This window comes from Podarcis bocagei (assembly GCF_964188305.1).
Source record: "Podarcis bocagei genome assembly, chromosome: Z".
Lineage (NCBI taxonomy): Eukaryota > Metazoa > Chordata > Lepidosauria > Squamata > Lacertidae > Podarcis > Podarcis bocagei.
Window position 1 is genome coordinate 51874479 of NC_138140.1, and position 19961 is coordinate 51894439.

Sequence of the window (19961 nt, forward strand, 5' to 3'; positions counted from 1 at the left end):
TCTCCTGATTGTCATCGATTTGTCAAATCATCTTTCAAAGCTACAGAAACCAGTGGTTGCCACCACACTCCATGGCAGTAAATGCCATGGCTTAACATGCTAAGTGTGAAGAAGCTCTTCTTTTCATCTGCTCTAGCTCTTCTGCCAGTCTGTTTCACAGGGAGATCCCAAATTGTAGCACAGCCATCTCCCATGCCCCCTGCCCCTCCTAAGCTGTGGATGCCCTTCCCACTGAGGTGCACCTGGCACCACCACTGCAGATTTCGCTGGGTGCTGAAGACACACCTCTTTAACCCCTGACTCTTTGACTCCTGAGGAGCATATTTTTAGGATCCAGATTATTCATGTGATTTTAATGTGTGTTAAACTATTTTTAATGGGCATTGATAAATAACAACAATAAATTATTCAGCCTTCCCCTTCCTTCCCCTGAACTCAAACACTCACACACCATTTTAAAAAGCCTTTTTTGCCTCTCCTTACCACAGAGGATGAGAACCTGTGTTGGATTCCAGTTCCCACCAGCCCCAACAAGCACGGCCAACAGGGATGGGTGATGGGAGCTGCAGTCCAACAACTGACTGGCAGGATGGCTCATGATGCATAGCTCAGTCAGTTGAACATGAGATTCTTAATCTGGGGGTTGTGGATTCAAACACCACATTGGGCAAAATATTCTTGCATTGCAGGGGTTGGACTAGAAGACCCTTGTGATCCCTTCAACTCTACAATTCTATGAACCTGTCAAGGGTGACAGGTTTTCCTGGATTTTTCCAGGCAACATGGATTCTGTTCAGGGAGATGCCTGCTTTATTTACTTTCCAGCAACAACATCTAATGAGCACTGTGCTTTGCATGCAAAATACAGCTATTTAGGGTTTACTGTAAGGTTTCCTTGCTGGGCACATAAGCATGTTTGCCCACCCCACACGCCTTTGGAAGCACAACCTTATGTAGGGAGTTCCACAGGTTTGGGCCCACTACCCTGAGTGTGAAGCTGCTATCAGTTATAAGCTGTGTAGCTGAGCCACAGCCGGGGGGGGGGGTGTCAGGAAGACAGGATAATGCCATGTGCAATGCTCTTGGGTTCTTCAAACTCTTTTTCTAAGGCTGAATGTGAAGCAAAGAAATAAAATGGGGACATTTTCTACATTGGCAGTGGACGGTGGATTTTGTGACATTTGCAGCCCTTTCAATTCTAGGGGATTGAAAGGGCTGGTGCATCATTTTAAAAGCCCCAGGATATATGGGACCCCCATGTATAGGGGTATAGGGAACGTGCAGAGTGGGTTGACACAAACAGGACTGGACTGTGTATGCTGAGATGTGATGGGACACTCTGATGCTATTACAAAAGGTGGGGGAGGCTTCCCTTGCCCCTCCTCTCCTTGTGGGCCAAACACACAACATTTTGCAAAGGCCTTGTTGGGCAACGGCCCCCTTACCATTCCGGCTGCAGCGGTTTGATTCACCTGGTGTTGAGCTGCCTTGATTTTGGCTTGCAGGTGTGCAGGGGGGTGAAAGTACTTGCATTTCTCCCGGGAGCATCGCCCTTTGATGTAATCCATGCACACCGTCACGGTGTTCTCATTTGTGTCTATCATGGCAATATCTATCGGGTGAGCATAACGGCAGTCATTCTCGCCGCGTGTGCAGTTGCCACGCTGAAACTCCCGGCAAACCTTAAAAGAAAGCCACATTATTTGAACCAGGAAAAACACACGAAAACACCCAGGAAAAACCACTTCTCCATTTTCCTCCTAATGTGAACACAAAGGGCTAAGAAAAGCACAGCCGCGGGCGGGGTGGGGACAAATCTCAGCTGCCCCTCAACTACAGTGGTACCTCGGGTTACATACTTAATTCATTCTGGAGGTCTGTTCTTAACCTGAAGCACCACTTTAGCTAATGGGGCCTCCTGCTGCTGCTGTGCCGCCAGAGCACGATTTCTGTTCTCATCCTGAAGCAAAGTTCCTAACCTGAAGCACTATTTCTGGGTTAGCGGAGTCTGTAACCTGAAGTACCACTGAAAGTGTCATGTTTCGTCTCATTGCACCTCCATCCCGTTTATTTAAAGCAGGGTTGTGGAAACTTTTTGGCTCTACGGGGCAGATCCTTATCAGGGTCTCACAGGCCAAATCACAGACAGTGTCACCCACCTGGCAATCAGTGTGATATCAAGTGCAAGGTGCTTTAAAGTTCTGAAGCTGGGACATCAAAGCACCATGCAAGGCACTGCAAAAAGCAATGCACTGAGGAAGAGGTTTGTGGCACAATCCCCAGCTGATGAGCAGGGGTTAAGTCCTGCTCTGCTTGGCTGTGAGACCCTGTTCTCTGCTGGGAGCTTCTGCATGCTTTACAGATTTTCTGCCACTGAGTGACAGCTCTTCCCAGCCAACAGAAGCAAGATCACACCTATATTACTGAAGAAGTGCAGCCACTATATTAATAGGGGCTCCTGGTTCACTTCCATTTTCTACTGGACTGTTAGCTACTGAAACGGTAGGGCAGTTATTTTCTAGGGGATAGAAGGTTGCATCGATTTCAGAATTCTGTGCCAGCCTGTAGAGACCTGAGATGGTGAGCAAGGAGGGCTGGAAGAAATAAAACCAGCTGGAATCTCCCACCCATGTAAACAAGGTTTGCTGATCCAAGATGACAGCACTGAATAAGCAACCTCTTACTCCAGGATTTCCTTGGTTTTGCAAACAAGTCCTGGGGATTTGGGTCAGGTAGAGGGAGTTCTACTTTATTAGCAACACTCCTGAATGCCCTTCTGTCTGAGCCCCAGTGACCTTCGACTGTTTTTCACAACAAAACTCTCAAACCAAGACTAGATGACAGAAGCTGGGAAGCAATTTTAAGCAGTGATCTTCAACTTATGAAAAAGGGATGATGTGTACTCCAGTGCCAATTAAGAAAAAGGCTTTAAGAGCTTCCTTGTCTTTGGATTAAGAGGTCAAACAAGATACATGTTACACTGTTCTCAAGGAACTGGTATAGCTAAGACTTCAAAAAATGGGGAATTAGTTCCGAGCCATAAGGAAGAAAGGGTTTCAGAATCCGGACCCCTCTCCTCTCTCACAGCAGAACTTCCATAGGGCAAGCACATTTGGGCAAAAGGTGTCCAGTTAAATTTGGTTAAGAACTGCCTTCCTCATCTAAGCAAAGCAACCATCGCCATTTGGTACAGGGTGCAAGATACCTCCAGTTTGTCTGTCCTCATCATTTTCTGCCCAGTGGAGCTCCCTGCCACAGAAACAGCTGGGTTCCCAGACACCAGGACAGGTGTATTTGGCAACAGCTCTGCAGGAACCAAGCCCATTCCAGGAGAGACATGACTTAGGTAGGGACTGAATGCCATGGTGGGGCTAGTTGCAAGTGAAGGAGTCACAGGAAAAGTTGTCTGCCAAGAAAGAGGAGAAAGCAATGGTCATGGAGTTAGCAGGGTCTAAGAATGCACTGGTCCTGTGTCCAACCCCCTGTACCCCCAGCTCTGGAAATGTTTGATTCAGTTGCACTGGCTAAGAGGAGGACTCTTGTTCTCAGTCTATTAATCCTCTTGGTTTGCTTCTGATCTTCTCCTCCCGCTTTCATTGATTCAGATGTGCATGGAGCATTTCAAGCACAAGAAGCATCTTCATCGGTATGGACAAGGAACAGCCAATGATCATTAAGAGCTTAATAGCACAATTAAGGAGGCACCTTGGGCAATTAACGCAGTCCCCCTACCCTGCACCTTGCAATTAAGCATTCACCAGTGGGAGTTAAGGGAACAAGCCAATTCTGGACACGAGATGCATGGCAGATAAGCTGGCAAGAAGCTCCCCTGGCATAGACAAAAGGGCTGGTACCTTTTGGGTTTCTTAAAGCAACACATGTCTAGAATCAATACGTAACTTCAGTTTTACATTACACTTTTGGCTGCCCACTATTAGCCTTGCTTCCAGCCAGCCTAAGAAAAGCAGAACCTGAGCAATATCCTCTCCTGCAATTTCTAGCAACTAGGATTCAGAAATGTACTGCCTTTGACAGTGGAGGAAGAGCATAGTCATCCTGGCTATTAGCCACCGATAGCCTCTTCCTCCTCCTCCTCCATGAATTTGTCTAATCCTCTTTTAAAGGCATCCCAGTTGGAGACCATCACTGTCTCCTGGGGAGAGAGTTCCATAGTTTAACTATGCAGTGTAAGAAGAGGCACTTTCTTTTTTCTGTCCTGAATCTTCCAACATTCACTTTTCATTGGATGGCTATGTATTCTAGTGTTACAAGAAAAAGAATTCTTTCTCTATCCACTTTCTCAATGCCATGCATAATGTTATACACCTCCTTCATGTTACCTCTTATTCACAATTCCTCTATACCAAAGGTTTTCAACCTTTTTGAGTCCACGGCTTCCTTGACGGACTACCTTCTTTCTGCAGCACCCCTGTGGGGCTCAGGAGCTCAGTAATGTCCCCCCTTGCCTGCAGAGCTGGCAGTCCCTCACCCCTTTTTGAACACCCTCCCTTGTGGAGTGTTCCCTCAGCCGCCTCTCCTTTCCACTCTCCTTGGAAGTCCTCTAGCAGCAGCCCCTGGTCCCTGAACTGCACCTCCCAGAGGACCATTCGCCTGGGGAGCTTGTAGCCAGGGCTGCTGCAACAAACAGCTGGGCAAGCCTTTGGGAGGCAGAGATGAGAGAGGGCATCAGAGGAGGGAGGGAAGAGAGACAGAGGCCAGGGTTGTCCTGACTCCTGACCATCATTCAAGGCACCCCAGCATGCCACGGCACCCTGCTTGAAAACCACTGCTCTAAAAGAACGTCCTCCCCCATGCTGTAATCTTTCCTGATAGGGAATTTGCCCCATCAACTTTTCCTTTCTACAATATCAGCATATACCCCTCAGGCAGACTGTCCCTGAGGGGATGCAGCCCCTGCCTCCCAGAGAGAAATAAGGTTCTTCACCCCTGTTTTTAGATGTGATGATGATGTTGATGATTCCACCCTTCATCCATAGATCTCAGGGCAGTTCACAACATAAAAATACAATATAAGAAGTACACAATAAAATAAAAACCAAAACAATCCAATAATTCCTTCTAGCGGATCCCACCATTAGCCACCAATAAAGTAGTGGACCTAGCCTGCTAACTGCCCCCACCTCATGGTATGCCAATTAAATGAATGTTTATAATTTACCACAGGCTATCTTGTGGGGATCTTGTGTGAGGGAAAACTTAAGTGATTTAGAGCCTTAGGCAGGAGCTGAACAAACAAAAGAAGTTTTATTAACAGAAATAAGAAGTTTGTGAAACAAAGTTGGGTCAGGAGATGCGTTCTTTCAGATAGAAGTTAACTTATCACTTAAACTGAATACAATGATGTCACAGGCTTAAACACAGCAGTATAGGCACAGCCTTTCTTAAACTTGTTACTCAGAAATCAGCTGTTACACTTCAATTTCTGTTACTTCTCTCCGGGTCCTTTTGCTTAATCATGGCAGGTTAATACTTTTAACACAGCACAGCTTCCTTCACCACTTAATAATACTTTGTTTCATGAGCGAGGGGTGCTTTTTGCCAGTTCCCCTCTCCCTTAGCAACCCCCTCCTGAGGTGTTCCAGTTAGTGTAACAGACCTGAGGGATCCCCTCACCCCTTCTTTCTGGCTTGGGGGTCTTCTTTACCTAGAGGTACCTAGAGGTACCCTCTGTTCCTGACAGGAATGAGCCCCAGGGAGTCCCTGTTCCCCCAGCTCCTGCCTCAGACTCAGCCCTCCACTTTAACTCCTGTCTGAATCCTCTCCCAAGACGCTCCACACGGCCTCCCTCGCTAAGCCACGGCAATCTTCCCTCTAGCTACAGGTCTTCTCCTCAGAGCCAGTTCTCCCTCAGACAAACCCTCTCCTGATCCCTGCCCCCCATCCCAAATCCAGCTCTAACTGACACTCTCCCTCAGAAACGGCACCTTTTGTTCTCCCGCCCAAAGTGCTGGCTCCGCCCACCTTTGACTGTCTGTCTTGACAGCCAATCAGAGGGAGGCTCATTTCAGGGGGATTGCAGCACCAGATGCTGGTCTGGTTCAGCTGTCCGTCACAACCCTCCTCCCCAGTACTCAGACCAGGGAAAGCCAACTGGACGCCCTCCAGATATGGCTAGACTACAAACTGCAAAATACATTGAAGTTGAACTCCATAACTCCATGTTTTCTTAGCTGAGAATTTGAGTTGCTTTGGCATATAATTTTACTTTTTCTATAAAAAAAAATGCAGAACATCATAAACAGGAGTCTCAGTTCGGCTTAAAACTGGGGCCAGCTCAACTTGGGAAATACAAAGACATATATAGTGCAGAATACTCTTTAAAAAGCCAGCACATCACTTGAAAATGACTATGGATTGGAAGTGGAGACAATATATGCACCTTTTCCTGCTTATCTGTTTGCTTTGTAAGATGAAAAACCTTAATAAAAACTATTTTTTTTAAAAAAAGCTAGCACATACATAATAGCCCCCAAAAAGATGAACACACTGCAGTACAATTTACAATAAATGCTGTAGAAAAAGAGGTATTTTAACCAAGACCTGTCTGAAAATATTGAGGGATGGCTGGGGCAGCTCAGAAGGTTTATGAAGCCATAAGGGACATGCAAGATGGAAGGAGTGAAGGAGGTTGTTCAAGTTACCTGATTCTAAACCATTAAGGGCTTTAAAAGGTGAAAGTTAAACCATTCACCCCATATTTTACAATTCATGCCGAACAGGAGTCATCCCAAAACTAAATGGTACTTCTTACAAGAGTAACTTGAGTTTTATGCATTTATGGACTATAAGTGTCCTGTACAGATTGTAGCACCAAGGGTCGTCTTCCTTAACCATGGTTATGTGTTGCATCAGTTAAGTGTAACATCAGAATGCTTAAATCATGGGCAAGGATTGGCTGCAGACTAGGATGTAAAATCACTGTTGCAAAAATGGGTTTGCAAGGCAACTTACAATTGGCTGCAATTGTGCTCCCGGTAGCATGAACTGCATTTGCTGTGCAAACATGGCTGCGGCTGTCTTTTGCTGGATCAGGTTGTTGCGTCCATTGATTTCGAGTTGTGTTTTTAAGTGCGGCGGAGGATGAAGGTATTTGCAGTTTTCTCGAGTGCAGCGACCCTGGGGGGAAATGCGAAATGTTTTGCTGAGCTAGGCCAGTGCTTCCTTTAGCGCCCACAAAAGATCTCAGTAACACCCCCCCCCCAAATCCACAACATATTCAAGATTCTTCCTGCTCAGTTTTGTTTGCACTGACTCAATCCACACCATACATTTAAAGTATCTTTAACCGTCTTGGCTTCCTGCCCCAAAGAATCTCAGGAACTGTAGTTGGCCCTTTGTAGAACTGCAATTCCCAGTACCCTTAACTGACTGCAGCTCCCATGATTTCTGGGGAGGGGGGAAGTCATATGCTTTAAATTTATGTTTGTATAATATAGATGTGACCCAAGTCTTATGCATTGAACATACATCCTTTTTAACTTGCCCACATTTCACTGGATGCCAGGAGTGGATGCCAGGAAACAGAGGAAAGATGCAAAGAGTTTATTTCCTTGAGGGAGTCTGGTGGTGGCTGATGTAGATGCCTTCCCCACCCCCCATTGTTGAGGTACTTTATGCGGGGGACGGGGACGACCCACTTTTGTGGTCCTGTCTTTCTCCCATTAGATGTGGCTGCCATTGTGGGCTCTGCACACTGACCCAGCAGCAATATTGTGCCTGGTGCCCACAAGCACGTTCTCAAAATTCCAAATGTGCTCAATGGCCCAAACAGGTAGGCCACCCCTAGGTTACAGTGCCAGCAATTCCTTGCTGAGCTACTTTTCTCTTCATGGAGTTTTTACAAAAGGAAGTTTTGAAAAATGTGGTCTAACCTGCTGTTGGTGGACCATGTTTTCCAAAACTTCCTTTTGTAAAAACTCCCTGTGAAGAGAAAGTGATCATTCCACTCCCAGAACTGTGTCACCATATACACAAGCTCCTTTTCCACTGCATGTGGAGGCCACGGTCCTAGTTTTTTTTCTCCTTTTCTTATTCTGGATCTTGCAAAGGACCCACTTTTGCCCCACCCCATCAATCCCGCACCCCATCAATGGCACTAGGTCTGCCTTTCCAAAAACTACACCTCCTCTAAAGGCGGTCCAGGTCTTTTGATAGATCAGAATATTTATGAGGCTTTAGAGCAGCGGTCAGCAATCTTTTTCAGCTGTGGGCCTGTCCACCGACCCTCAGACCATGGGGGGACGACTATATTTTTTTGGGGGGGGGGATGAATAAATTCCTATGCCCAGCAAATAACCCAGAGATGCCTTTTAAATAACACATTCTACTCATGTAAAAACAAGCTGATTCCCGGACCGTCCACAGGCTGGACTGAGAAGGCGATTGGGCTGCCCACGGGCCTTAGGTTGCCTATCCCTGCTTTAGAGCAATGTATACAAATTCCTTCTAGCAGAAGCACAGACTGGACATGGAAGGCTCATGTCACCATGCCTTTTGACCAAATTTAGGATAAATCTGCTTAGATGTTTTTGCATTCAAAGGAATCTGGGAACAATGTGTGGGCGCGGTTAAGAAGTACACTTCTGGCTTCTCCAGAAGTTTGATTCCTGAGCCAAGATTTCACTGAAATAGTCATCATTTTGATCAGCAACTCTACAGAGTGTCAGATAAGCTGGGGGGGGGGAGTATCTCTCTGAAAGCAGCCTTGAAGATTACTATATCACCTGTCACTGATGTTGCAAACGACCATAGTGCTTACTCTGCATGCATTTGAGCTCAGAATGAATTGTCACAGGCTGTATCTTTCTTCTTTTTCTGCATTTTATTGCCACTAAACTCCCACTTTCCCATTTCTCTTCCCTTTGCAATCAGGCATATAAAATCATGCCTGACATCTGAGGGTTGCACTACAAGCATTTGATGAAGCGAGCTGAGGAACGTTAAGAAGAGCCTGCAGCTGGATCAGGCCCATGGCCCATCTAGTCCCGCCTCCTGTTCTCACAGGGGCCAGCTAGATGCCCCCATGGAGAATCGGCAAGCAGGACTTGAGCCACAAGAGCAACTCTCCTCTCCTGCAGTTTCCAGCAACTGGTTTTCAGAAGCCTCTGGCCATGAAGGAAGAGAACAGACATCATGTCTCATCGCCACTGATCGCATTCTCCTCCATGAATGCTCTTAAAGCAACCCAAATGGACAATACGCACATTTGTTTTCATGCAAAAATCTGAGGGTGCGGTGGGCTCTGGTGTCAACATTTGCTTGAAGTTCCTAATAAATTCAGAGCAGATACTGTGAGAAAAGCCTCCACCTTCTCCTGCCATTACTATGCAACCCAAAGTTCGTCTCTTGACATTCTCTCCTGCTTTACCGCCAATGGTAATAATAATATTCTACATCTTTGGAGAATTCAGTGGTGGAATATCTATTTTGCATGCAGGGAGGGGGGGGGACCCAGGTTTAATCCCCAGTAACCCATTAAAAATTAAAAAAAAGAATCCTGGGTCAGCAAAGAAGCCAAAGGCCACCGTCTCCCTGTTGCTCCGACCATGGAGAGCTGCCACCACTTGCAGCAGACCCAGAACTAGGCTGGATGGACATGCTCCTCCAAAGGCTGCATCAGCTTAACGTTTGGCATGCACAAGGCGTACAGTTCTAAGGAAATGAGCTGAGCTGGCCAGTGTGTGTTTCTGAAAGGACTCTTACATTCTGATCATATTTGTGGCACATGTCAATTTTAAACTCAACAGCTTGGAAGAACATTGCATTCCTAGGAACTAATGTGACCAAATTACCCCACAAGCTCTTCCCCTCTGATCAGTTTTCCTTTCTCATAAATATCACTGTTGGCATATATATGTTGCTGAGAAGAGAGCAGCAATCTATGTATGCGCAGAAGTGCTCTTGTTTTCATCACTTTGTATGCTGCTGGGTAATGATAGTGGGAGCTAAGCCCTAGTTCCCAATAAATCCTGGGTATGTACGACAGCACATACTTTGCAGATCCAATATAGATACCAGCTGGTATAAAAAAACTCCGCTTAGAAGGCTGTGAACCTACAAAAACTTGGGAAGCTTGCTTTTTACCAAGTCAGGCCATTGGCCCATCTTGCTCAACACTGACTGGTAGGATTTCATGCCAGGGAACACTCCCAGCCCTGCCTGGAGGTGCCTGGGATTGAATGTTAGATTTTCTGCATGCAAAACAGGTCCTCTAGCCGTATGTTGTAGCCCTTCGTAATTCCTATATCACAGGATATCCAGTTTTAAAGAAAGGTGGGAAGTTGGTCCACTCGGCTTAGTATTGTTTGCACCGGGGTGGGGAACCAGTAGCCCTACAGATATTGCGGGACTCCAGTTCCCATCAACCCCAGCCAATGGTCAAGGAAGAGGGGAACTGTAGTTTAGCTACTCCTGGAGACCACAGGGACTCCATCCCTGGTACGCATGGACTGTCAGCAACTCTCTTGAATTTTCAGACAGTTGCATCTTCTCCCAGGCCTCCCTGGAGATGCTGGGGGTGGAACCTGGGGCCACCTGCTCTACCACTGAGCTCCACCGCCCCTTTACAAATTTCATGGTGTTTGGGGATGATGGCATAAGCAACACATTTTGCAACATGCGTATGTTGTGAGTCATCAGAAAGTATTATGTAGATCAGGGGAACCTGCAGCCTGCCCAGTGTTTTGGGATTCCATCTTTCATCAGTCCTAGCAGAAATGCCAATGGTCTGGGAATGGTGGGGTAGAAACACTGGGAAGGAGGAAGATTCCATGCATATGATGGCTCTGGGGAAAGGGAAGGCTGGAGAAAGGCATAAAAAACCCCAACCTAGGGTGGGGAAGGGGGGAGGTTGTGTTCTCTGGGAAATTGTTGCTGTTGTTGTTATTTATTACATCTGTATACTGCCCTGCATCTGAATATCTCAGGGTGGCCTAAATGTGTGCAGCATGTTTCACTGGCATGTGTCATTTGCAAAACGCTGTGATTCAGTTTGCACTTCTTCTAGACACCCAACAATTATCAAGAATAACGGAGAAGAGGAAAGTGCAGTTATCCTTCCTCTATCCGCTCCCCACCCACATGCCACACTTTCATTGCAAATCTCGTAATCCAATTCTACAACTTTCCTTGCCTGATTGAATGTCCCTCTCAAGGACATTTGAGGATGCAAGTGCCTCTGACCTTCCTCTGCCTACATTCGACGGGTGTGTGCGTGCGCAAAACGCTATGAAACAGAGGAGCCAGGCTGCCCGCTTGCTCGTTTGCTCTGTGCAGATGGGGAAGCAGAGAACATTCAGGCCCCAGAGAATAAATGCTGAGGTGCCACCTTCATGACTACAAATAGCAGTTGCTGCTGCTGCTGTTGCACACTATCCCATCTCATTCCCAGAGATTCCAGCCATGCTCTAAACCTACGAATTTGAGTAGGCTCAGCTCTCAATATGCCTTTTGGGATAGAAGCAGCTCAGGGATAAATACACTGGGGGAGGGGATGTCCTGGACTCTGCAGCACAACCAAATATCACCACCATTTTTGTTTCTTCTGTTATCCACTATAAATGTGCTTTATTGGAAGACCGGTCTCTGCCCAAAGGTGCTTACAATCTAAAAATGAACACAGGGAGGCACAAGGAAGCAGGAGCACAAAATGTGGTTACACCAGTTATGCGTATGTAGGCTTAGTCTCAAAATTTAGTGATCCAGTTCACCCAACCAAATAATGAAGGCGAAACTGAAGATATATGGGTAAACTGCTCATAAACACACACATGTGTACACATAAAATATCGTATAAACTGCATTTGAGAAACTACTTAAAAGTATTTTTAGATGGTTTTAATTGTTTTGAATATTTTATTTTAAGTACAGTATGCCCTTTTCCCGCTTTAATTTACTATGTTATTGTTTGCCCACTTTGGGAGGAAGAGGGATAGAAATCAAATACATAATATAAGAGGGAAACTGCTTGTGAAAATGTGCACACCAGGCAAAACTATACACAAAAATCTGAGAAATCGGAGCGGAGATGGTGGTGAATTTTCACGAGGACTTTAAAAACAAATGAACGCGGAAGCAATGCAAAGATTAGGAGACCCCAACTGAAGACTAGAGAAATGGGAAACTGAAACGGTAGGCACAGCCCCAGGCCTGGTGGCTGTGTGTGGGAGGGGATAGTCAGTGAAAGCAATGGCTTAACCATCAATCCCTTTGCCCAGGGAACTCTGGGAACTGAAGTTCTGTGAGGGGGAGGGGGCCTCCTAACAACTCTCAGGGCCCTTAACAAACCACAGTTCCCACGATTCTTTAGGGGGAGCTATGGCTGTTTAAAGTGGGATGAGAATGCTTTAAATGTACAGTGCAGATGGGACCTCATAGTGATTTGAGCACTTGAGGAAAGCATTATATACATTCTGATGATTATGAATAATCTGTATAGGACGCAAGCACAGAAATGGATAAAACATATATTATGGAACTTTTTTAAAAATATTGGACTAAGTTCTCAGTCATTCTAGGGCTGTACCCATTATCCACATTGTATTTGGAAAAGAAACATAAATAAGAGGTCTGCATCAAAGTAGTATTACCAGTGGCAAGAAATGAGATTCAGTTTACTTGGAAGGAGGGGGTGTGGTGTGTGTGTGGAAATTAAAATCAAGTGCAGCAATGACACAGGGCAGTTTGTATTTGTGTTGCTGCATAGTTTTAGAAAATCAACAGCCTAATGAACATAAACAGTTCCTGGATTTATAAATAACAGCCCATATGAGCTGACAATTTGGTTTCAATCTGGATAAGCAGCCCATGCCAGGAAATGTGGGACACATTTTCCAGCACTTTCCTGAGATCACAAAAGGTACAGGAAGGTGACTCGCTCCAGAAATTTTCTTGTCCATATATAATGCTGGCTTCTAAACAGTTACTCACCTGGTGTGAGTTAAAAATCACTTCCAGATGAGCTGGCAGGGATTGTTTATAGAAGTTTTTAAAAAACAAACAAACAAAACAAACAGGCCACAAATGACTAGCAAAGGTTTTTCCAGGCTTGAAACATTCTGGAAGATTTGCAAGGCGGATAGAGCGCCATCAGCATGTGCACAGAACAACATAAACTCAAACAACAGGAATCTGCCGTAAGAAACATACAAATTCTAGATTGCGCAAGAGATGACAAAGGGAGGGGGGTACAGACTGCCCTGTGTGCATCTTTTAGAGACATCTGCTGAGCAGGTGAAGCTTTTCTTGGAGAGAAGCAAAATACAATCTCTTGCTGGTTGTACACATCAAACTGCTGTCATTGCACAAGTGAAGGAGGCAGTTAAAAGCTGGGTGGCCTGGTGAAAAAACAGACAAGGGCTCTTGCACTTTTAATAGTTGTGCATTAAATGTGCAGCAGCTCTGTCCTCTTTTTCACCCTATCCCCCAGCCCCAATTAAGAATTGGCAGAAAATTGGAGGAAGGGGGGAGAAGCAAGGGGAATGACTGTGTAGAAACTCCAGTATTTGGGGAGGATGACTGAAAGGTGTTTAAGGCTTCACAGAACGCAGGGAGCTGCCTTTCCAGATGGCAATCTAGCTGTGTGTGTTATGTGGAAGGGTTTGAAGGAGAGAGAAGGAAAGAGAGAGAGGCAGAATTCACATACTGTAGTTATCCTGGCATAGACTTCCAGGTCTATAAAGGACATATAATGCTTAGATGAACCTCCCAATGCCTGTGGCAGAATGAGATGGACCAGGCTTTTAAGAGTAGACTTGTACCAATTCAGACTGCAAGTGGAAAATACTATTTCTGAATGCTGCCCCACTGTTTTTGCCTTTTAAACCCTCCATACTGAGAAAGTCAACACCTCCTTGGTGCAAGTTTTCCACCTCAAGGGAATTGATAATAACAGCAGCAGCATTCAAAACAATACCGTTCATATACTACTCTGTTGTGCTTCTTGGGTAAAGGAGGCCTAAGGCATGTGAGAGAGCAAGAAAGAGTTCCCTCTCACAATGAAGTAAGTGGACTGCTCTTGCCACTAGAGCCCTCTTTCTAAATTTATCCTGCTGCAGTAATTATTCTGCTGTTCTCAAGTGAGGCCTAATCCTATTAACTGATAAACCTCCAACTCTTTTTTTTTTGAAAGTTACTAGACCTCATGGCTGCAAAGCAACACCTACCACCCACAACATCACAATGGTTCAGATTACAAGTTATTGCCAGCTAGCAGCACTCAAAGGTAGCTGCTGTCTTATTTTATCTTGGCTCCAGGAACAAAGCTAACCCTGCCAGGGCCAACCCAATATATTTTGTTTCCTCGAGCAAAGGAAAAGATGTCCCCATCCCAATTCCAGAACAGAAACTGAATCGTACTTTAAAACTGGCAAACAGGGCAGCACCCTCCACCCTACTTGAAGGCACCAGGGCATAGAGCAAGCCAGCTTAGGTTACCCAGAGGGAACAGTTAGGGCTCCTAAGTATTTGCCGCCTGAGGCAGCTGGAACACTCTGCCTAAAGATAGGGCCAGCTATGCATCAAACAATGTGTACCGAGTACAGGTCTTGCTTACTCCGTACCATTCTGGTTGCCTCATCTCAAAAAGGATATGGCAGAGTTTGAAAAGATTCAGAAAAGTAACTAAAATGATCAGGGGCGATTTATAAGAGCAATTCTCTTATGAAGAAAGGTTGCAGCATTTGGGATCTTTTAGCTTAGAGAACCGTAAGAGGCAACATGACTGAAATTTGAAAGATTTTTTCTCCTCCTAGAACACTAGAACTTGCAGACATTCAATGAAACTGCCTCTACATTTGCCCCCCAAACAAGGCACCCCTTAATTCTGGAGCAAGATGCATAGAGAAAAGGGTTTGCTCCCTCTCTCATGCCACCTGAACTCAGGGACACCCACGGAAGCTGAGTGTTGGAAGGTCAGGAAAAGGAAGTCCTCCTTCCCACAGTGCAAGGCTAAAGTGTGGGACTTGATCTTACGGGAGGCAGTGATGGCCGCAAACTTGGAAAAAAATCATGGAGGAGGAGGGGGGGGGGCTGTTAATGGCTACTAGCCAGCATGGCAATCCAGTTGTGAGGCTGCAATGCTTTTGAATGCCAGGTGCTGGAAGGAAGTAAACCACAGGAAGGGGGATTGTCCTGCTTGCTGTTTCCGCAGGCATCTGTTTGCTGGACCAGAAGGGTTATTGGTCTGATCCAGCGGGCTGTTATGTTCTTATGACTAAATAAACAACCATGAACTTTCCTGAACCACAACACAAAGCCCAGCCCATGCCTCTTTTTCATCCAGAAATAAATCTATTTCATTGAGGAAGTCTAGATATCAGAACACAGCTAAACAGGCAAGCAACTTCTCCTGCAGGAAAAGCACTGGCCGGGAGGTGTAGAGCAAGCATGACTAATGTCTGCATGATGTGCTCAGACTGACCTCGAGACCCAGAAATATGCCTCTGCCACGCTTAACATTGCCATGCAAAGCTCTCAAATCTAATAATGGTGTTTCATTTTCTCCACGCCATGCCAAGAAGCGGATTAACAGAAAATGCAATCATGACTTCAGAAGCTGGAAGGTTAATTCTCAATACCCACCAGCTACCCTCCCCCTTCCTCACCCTCCCCAAAGTATTCCTAGAACAAGAATAGGCCAATAATTCCCCTAGAAAATTGTTTGTAAGGAGTACTGCGTAAGACGATCAAATTTATGTGAAATCTAAGCCGTCTAGACCATGGTTTGCTACCCTGACAGAAGAGGTAGCCAGTGTTCGGTCTCTGAAAACTGCTTGCCAAATTAGCCTCTTAGAGTCGGACACGACTAAATGACTAAACAATAACTACTGTCTTGTTTTGCAATTCTTCATTCTGTTTTGTCTCTTGGAGTCATACATCTATGGAGACTAACTGGAACCCCTCAAACAGTTCTAATCTTTCTTTATCCTCTCAAGATGCTACTAGCTCTCATGGTGTAAAGGAAGGCGCTAGACTAATCAGGTCAGCTCTTGAACAAAGAGTTCTCTATTTCCCATTGGTAAGTGATCAGATTCAGTCTTCAAGCTGAACATTCCACTTCTCTATAACTAACTGCCCTCTGTCATTCTGTGCAAAGATTTATTACCTCAGAGAAGCAAATGTTTTGGCATTTTAACTCGTGCTATCTCCCAAAATTAACAGGCCTCAACTGAAAGCCCTATTCTTCTCACATGTGCTCCTAAAAACAGAAGGGTATTGGGGGGTGGGAGGGAGATATACCGTATTTTTCGCTCTATAAGATGCACCAGACCGCAAGACGCACCTAGTTTTTGGAGGAGGAAAACAAGAAAAAAAATATTCTGAACCTCAGAAGCCAGAACAGCAAGAGGGATCACTGTGCAGTGAAAGCAGCAATCCCTCTTGCTGTTCTGGCTTCTGGGATAGCTGCGCAGCCTGAATTCGCTCCATAAGACGCACACACATTTCCCCTTACTTTTTAGGAGGGAAAAAGTGAGTCTTAGAGAGCAAAAAATACGGTATATGCTTAAACTGAAAGAAACAAAACACACTCTTAACTAACCAAGGTTAAGCAAAAACATTATTATCCCTGGATTCGCATTCTCCCATTTAAAATGGGGGGGGGGGAATCTACGGAACTGCAAGAATTAAACATCTGAAAGCAAATATGATACCTTTTAAGGGTAAAAATAAATAAATAGCCTAATAATAATACCACATTTTTCATTGTAGTCCCCCAATGGAATAATTGGCATGTGCCACTCCGCCCCATGGGATTTCACAACTTTATTCCTCTGTTTCTAACCAAGTGAAGAATGAAGAGAGAGAAAGCAGTGCTGTTTCACATTTTCTGCATTCCATTCCTGCACGATGGCCAAATATCCCCCACACCAGCCCGGCACCACCCAGAACACAGCCCACCCAGCTTATATGGCAGACCACCATGGATTCAATATCATTTTGCTGGGCGAGCATGTTCACAAACTGGACACAACGAGGGCTGGCCAGGCTTCTCCATTCACCTATAAAGCAGGTTGTGTGTTTGTAAGTCCCTGCAGTAATAGGACAATGCAATCCCTTGACATGCATAGCAAACCCTTTTCTTGTTAACATTAGCTTTCTGCATGCACATGAACCATCATGTGCTGCCTGGCACATCTAGTTTGACCCTGGGACTTGGGGACGGGGACCCAGGAGGAGGGAATGTGTGCTGAGGTTCTGTAAAGCCACTGACCGGGCTGAGGGCTGCTTTTGTCTTGGTGGGTTGGAGATGTCAAGATTCTATCCTGAAAACAAACCTTGTAGAGGCAGATGCGAGCTCTTTCACACCACCTTCCTGGCAACCGATCTCAAGCCTGGGCTCCTGGGCTCTGGCACACAGCTGCCTTATCTTGCCTGGGCTATGTTTCAGGCTCTGAAATACTGTTATGGAGTTGATTCTTTAAGCACCAGTGGCTAACCACCTTCTATGCTGGTTGGGGGCCCCAATCTAGCCCCCTAAGCAAATCTCACCCTGTCCCCCCAAAACAACCCACACTGATTTTGGTAGAGATGGTTAAAAAGTGAATGGGTGGGTGGGAGAATTAAAGCCAGCACAGTCCAGCCCTCAGATGTAAACCACCCTCCTTGCCCCCGGTCACCGGATGGATTCTTTAATGCGGTGTTTCCCAAACTTGGGTCTCCAGATGTTTTTGGATTATAACTCCCATCATTCCTAGCTGGCAAGGTCAGTGGTCATGGGTGATGCAAAAACAGCTGGAGACAGAAGTTTGGGAAAACATGCTTTAATGAGTGAGCAGAGAGGAAATAATAACCTCCCCACCCTCAATTGATCTGAAAAGATCAAATGAGGGAGGAAGCATGTGCCTTTGTGTGCATATGCCCCTGAAGGATAGGCCATGAGCAAATGTGGCTCTCTGGCCCCCAGGGTGGACTTGATTAAAATCAAATCGATTTAAATCACGATTTAAATCACTAGTTAGTAAGACTTGATTTAAATCAGGCATAGGAAAACTCAGGCCTCCAGATGTTTTGGGACTACAGCTCGCATCATCCTTAGCTAACAGGACCAGTAGTCAGGGATAATGGGAGCTGTAGTCCCAAAACAGCTGGAGGGCAGAGTTTGCCTATGCCTGATTTAAATCCTTCTTTTACAGAAAGGTTCAACCTTGCTGGCATCCTCTTAATATTGACAACTGGAGGAAGGTTTCCTTTTTGGAAAAATAAATTTTTACAATTATATAAAAAATTACTGATTGATTATACTATTAAAAACATATAGACAGATAATTGTGGACTTCTGGGTTAGCGCCATCGGCAATGGCGGAGTTCCTCTGACTGAGAGGAACCCGCTCCGTGAAAATCGGGTCTTGCCGCCGCGGCGAAGGTGGAGACCCCTCAGAAATCCCAGGCGGAGGAAGCCTGGGAACGTGGGATTCGGCTGACACCAAGAGCGCCTCCCCTACTCGCAGGGAAACCCCTTTTCGGGGATCCGAAGCGACGTGGGGTGAGCGGCGCGGTGTTTTGAATCGACCGCTACTTTCACGGAGTGAAGCCGCACAGCCGTTGCCGGAGAGCGCTGACTTTTTTCCTGTTGACAATTGGACTCTAAACAAGTACCCGTGAGTAGAACGGAAAAGTGGACTACGAAAACATTTTAATTTGGCATCGAAGCGGGAAGGTTCTAAACAGGAAGTCCGCCTTCCGCTTTTGTAAATAGACTGAAGCAAAACTCTGCAAGCTAAAGTCAGGAAAGTCGTATATAAAGGACTAAGTTTCCTTCAGTTATAACCATCAAAACCCCTCTTGGAAGCAGGAGAAGAGGGGGGAAATATTAGATTGTTCAAGCCTGCAGGAGAGAGAGTAAAGAAAGATAAATTTCCACCATCTCAAACCTGGGAACGGGGTGTCAGAGATAGAAATTTTTGGGGAAGTTCATTGACTGTGAATGGAACGTCTTTTGACAGATAGTTAAAAAAGAGAAACATATTGATTCCAATGTTGCCTTTTGCATTTAAAAGATTTGAAAAATGAAAGTAACTTTCTTTTGTTGGACCTGCTTTCAAAAGATGGATACAAATAGAAATTGTCTCCTCTAGAGGGAGCTTGTTAAACTGTTGCTGGAGTCGATCTGGGGATTTCACAGCTGTGGAGATTAAGGATCGTGAGACCAGACTCTGACCTTGGATAAAAATGTGTTCAGAAGAAGTTTTGGTGCTTGCTTTTTGTAAGACAAGCGCTTTGTTGGAGCAGCTGCATGAGAACATGGATTTGATGACTGTTGCAGTCAAAAATTTTGGACAAACAGTGAATACTCATATAGAAACCATCCAGGAACCAACCCAGGAACCTGTTTTGACAGGGCAAGTGCAAGGGCAGAAGATAATGGAGGAGGTTGCTGTTGAACCTCAAGTAACACAAATGGAGAAACCTGAGGCCCTGCAGGAGCATAAGCTGCTGTTTTTGAAGACTGAACCTGGAGAAAGTCAGATATGGAGAGAGGGAGTATCGTTTGGTTGGGAGATGGGAAGCTGGATGGATCCCCCTAGGCAGGGACGTTTTGGTTTTTGGGATTGGGCTTTGGGCCAGGGGGGGTCTGGAGTTGCAGGGGCTCTTAACTTTGGAGGGACTTTGAAACATGCTTTTAAATACTTTCTGGACTACAGTGCTGACTGTGGAGAATGGGCTGATCTGTTGAGGGGAGACAGAGATATTGTTGGGTTGGAGTCTCCCCGAGACCTACTCCTCAATGAGAAAGGAAAGAAATTAAGAAAAAGATCAACAAAAGACAAGGTAAAGTGCAGGTATAAACAAGAAAAAGATCTGCAGAAGGGACATGGAAAAGACTTAAGAGCCTCGGACATAAGATCACCAGGTTGATGGACTAGATGGAATGGACAGTAAGGACTGACTTAACCCGAGACCAGGAAGAAGAGACGTTGGATGAGGATTGGAAGAAAGTTTAA

The 19961-nt window shown here is 45.5% G+C and overlaps 1 protein-coding gene across 8 annotated transcripts in view; it reads right to left on the minus strand.

Annotated features, from left to right (window-relative positions):
- Positions 1 to 19961, minus strand: part of MBNL3 (muscleblind like splicing regulator 3) — a 130759-nt gene that overhangs the window by 18682 nt on the left and 92116 nt on the right. For all 8 annotated transcript variants that reach the window (XR_014004459.1, XR_014004460.1, XM_081180521.1 and 5 more), the window contains 3 exons: positions 6973 to 7137; positions 3206 to 3406; positions 1446 to 1682 (listed from right to left, as the gene is read on the minus strand). Coding sequence is in view for 6 of the 8 variants with exons in the window: in XM_081180521.1 (XP_081036647.1) it covers positions 1446 to 1682; positions 3206 to 3406; positions 6973 to 7137 (603 nt within the window). In the remaining 2 variants the exon portion in view is untranslated. The remainder of the gene's footprint in view (positions 1 to 1445; positions 1683 to 3205; positions 3407 to 6972; positions 7138 to 19961) is intronic.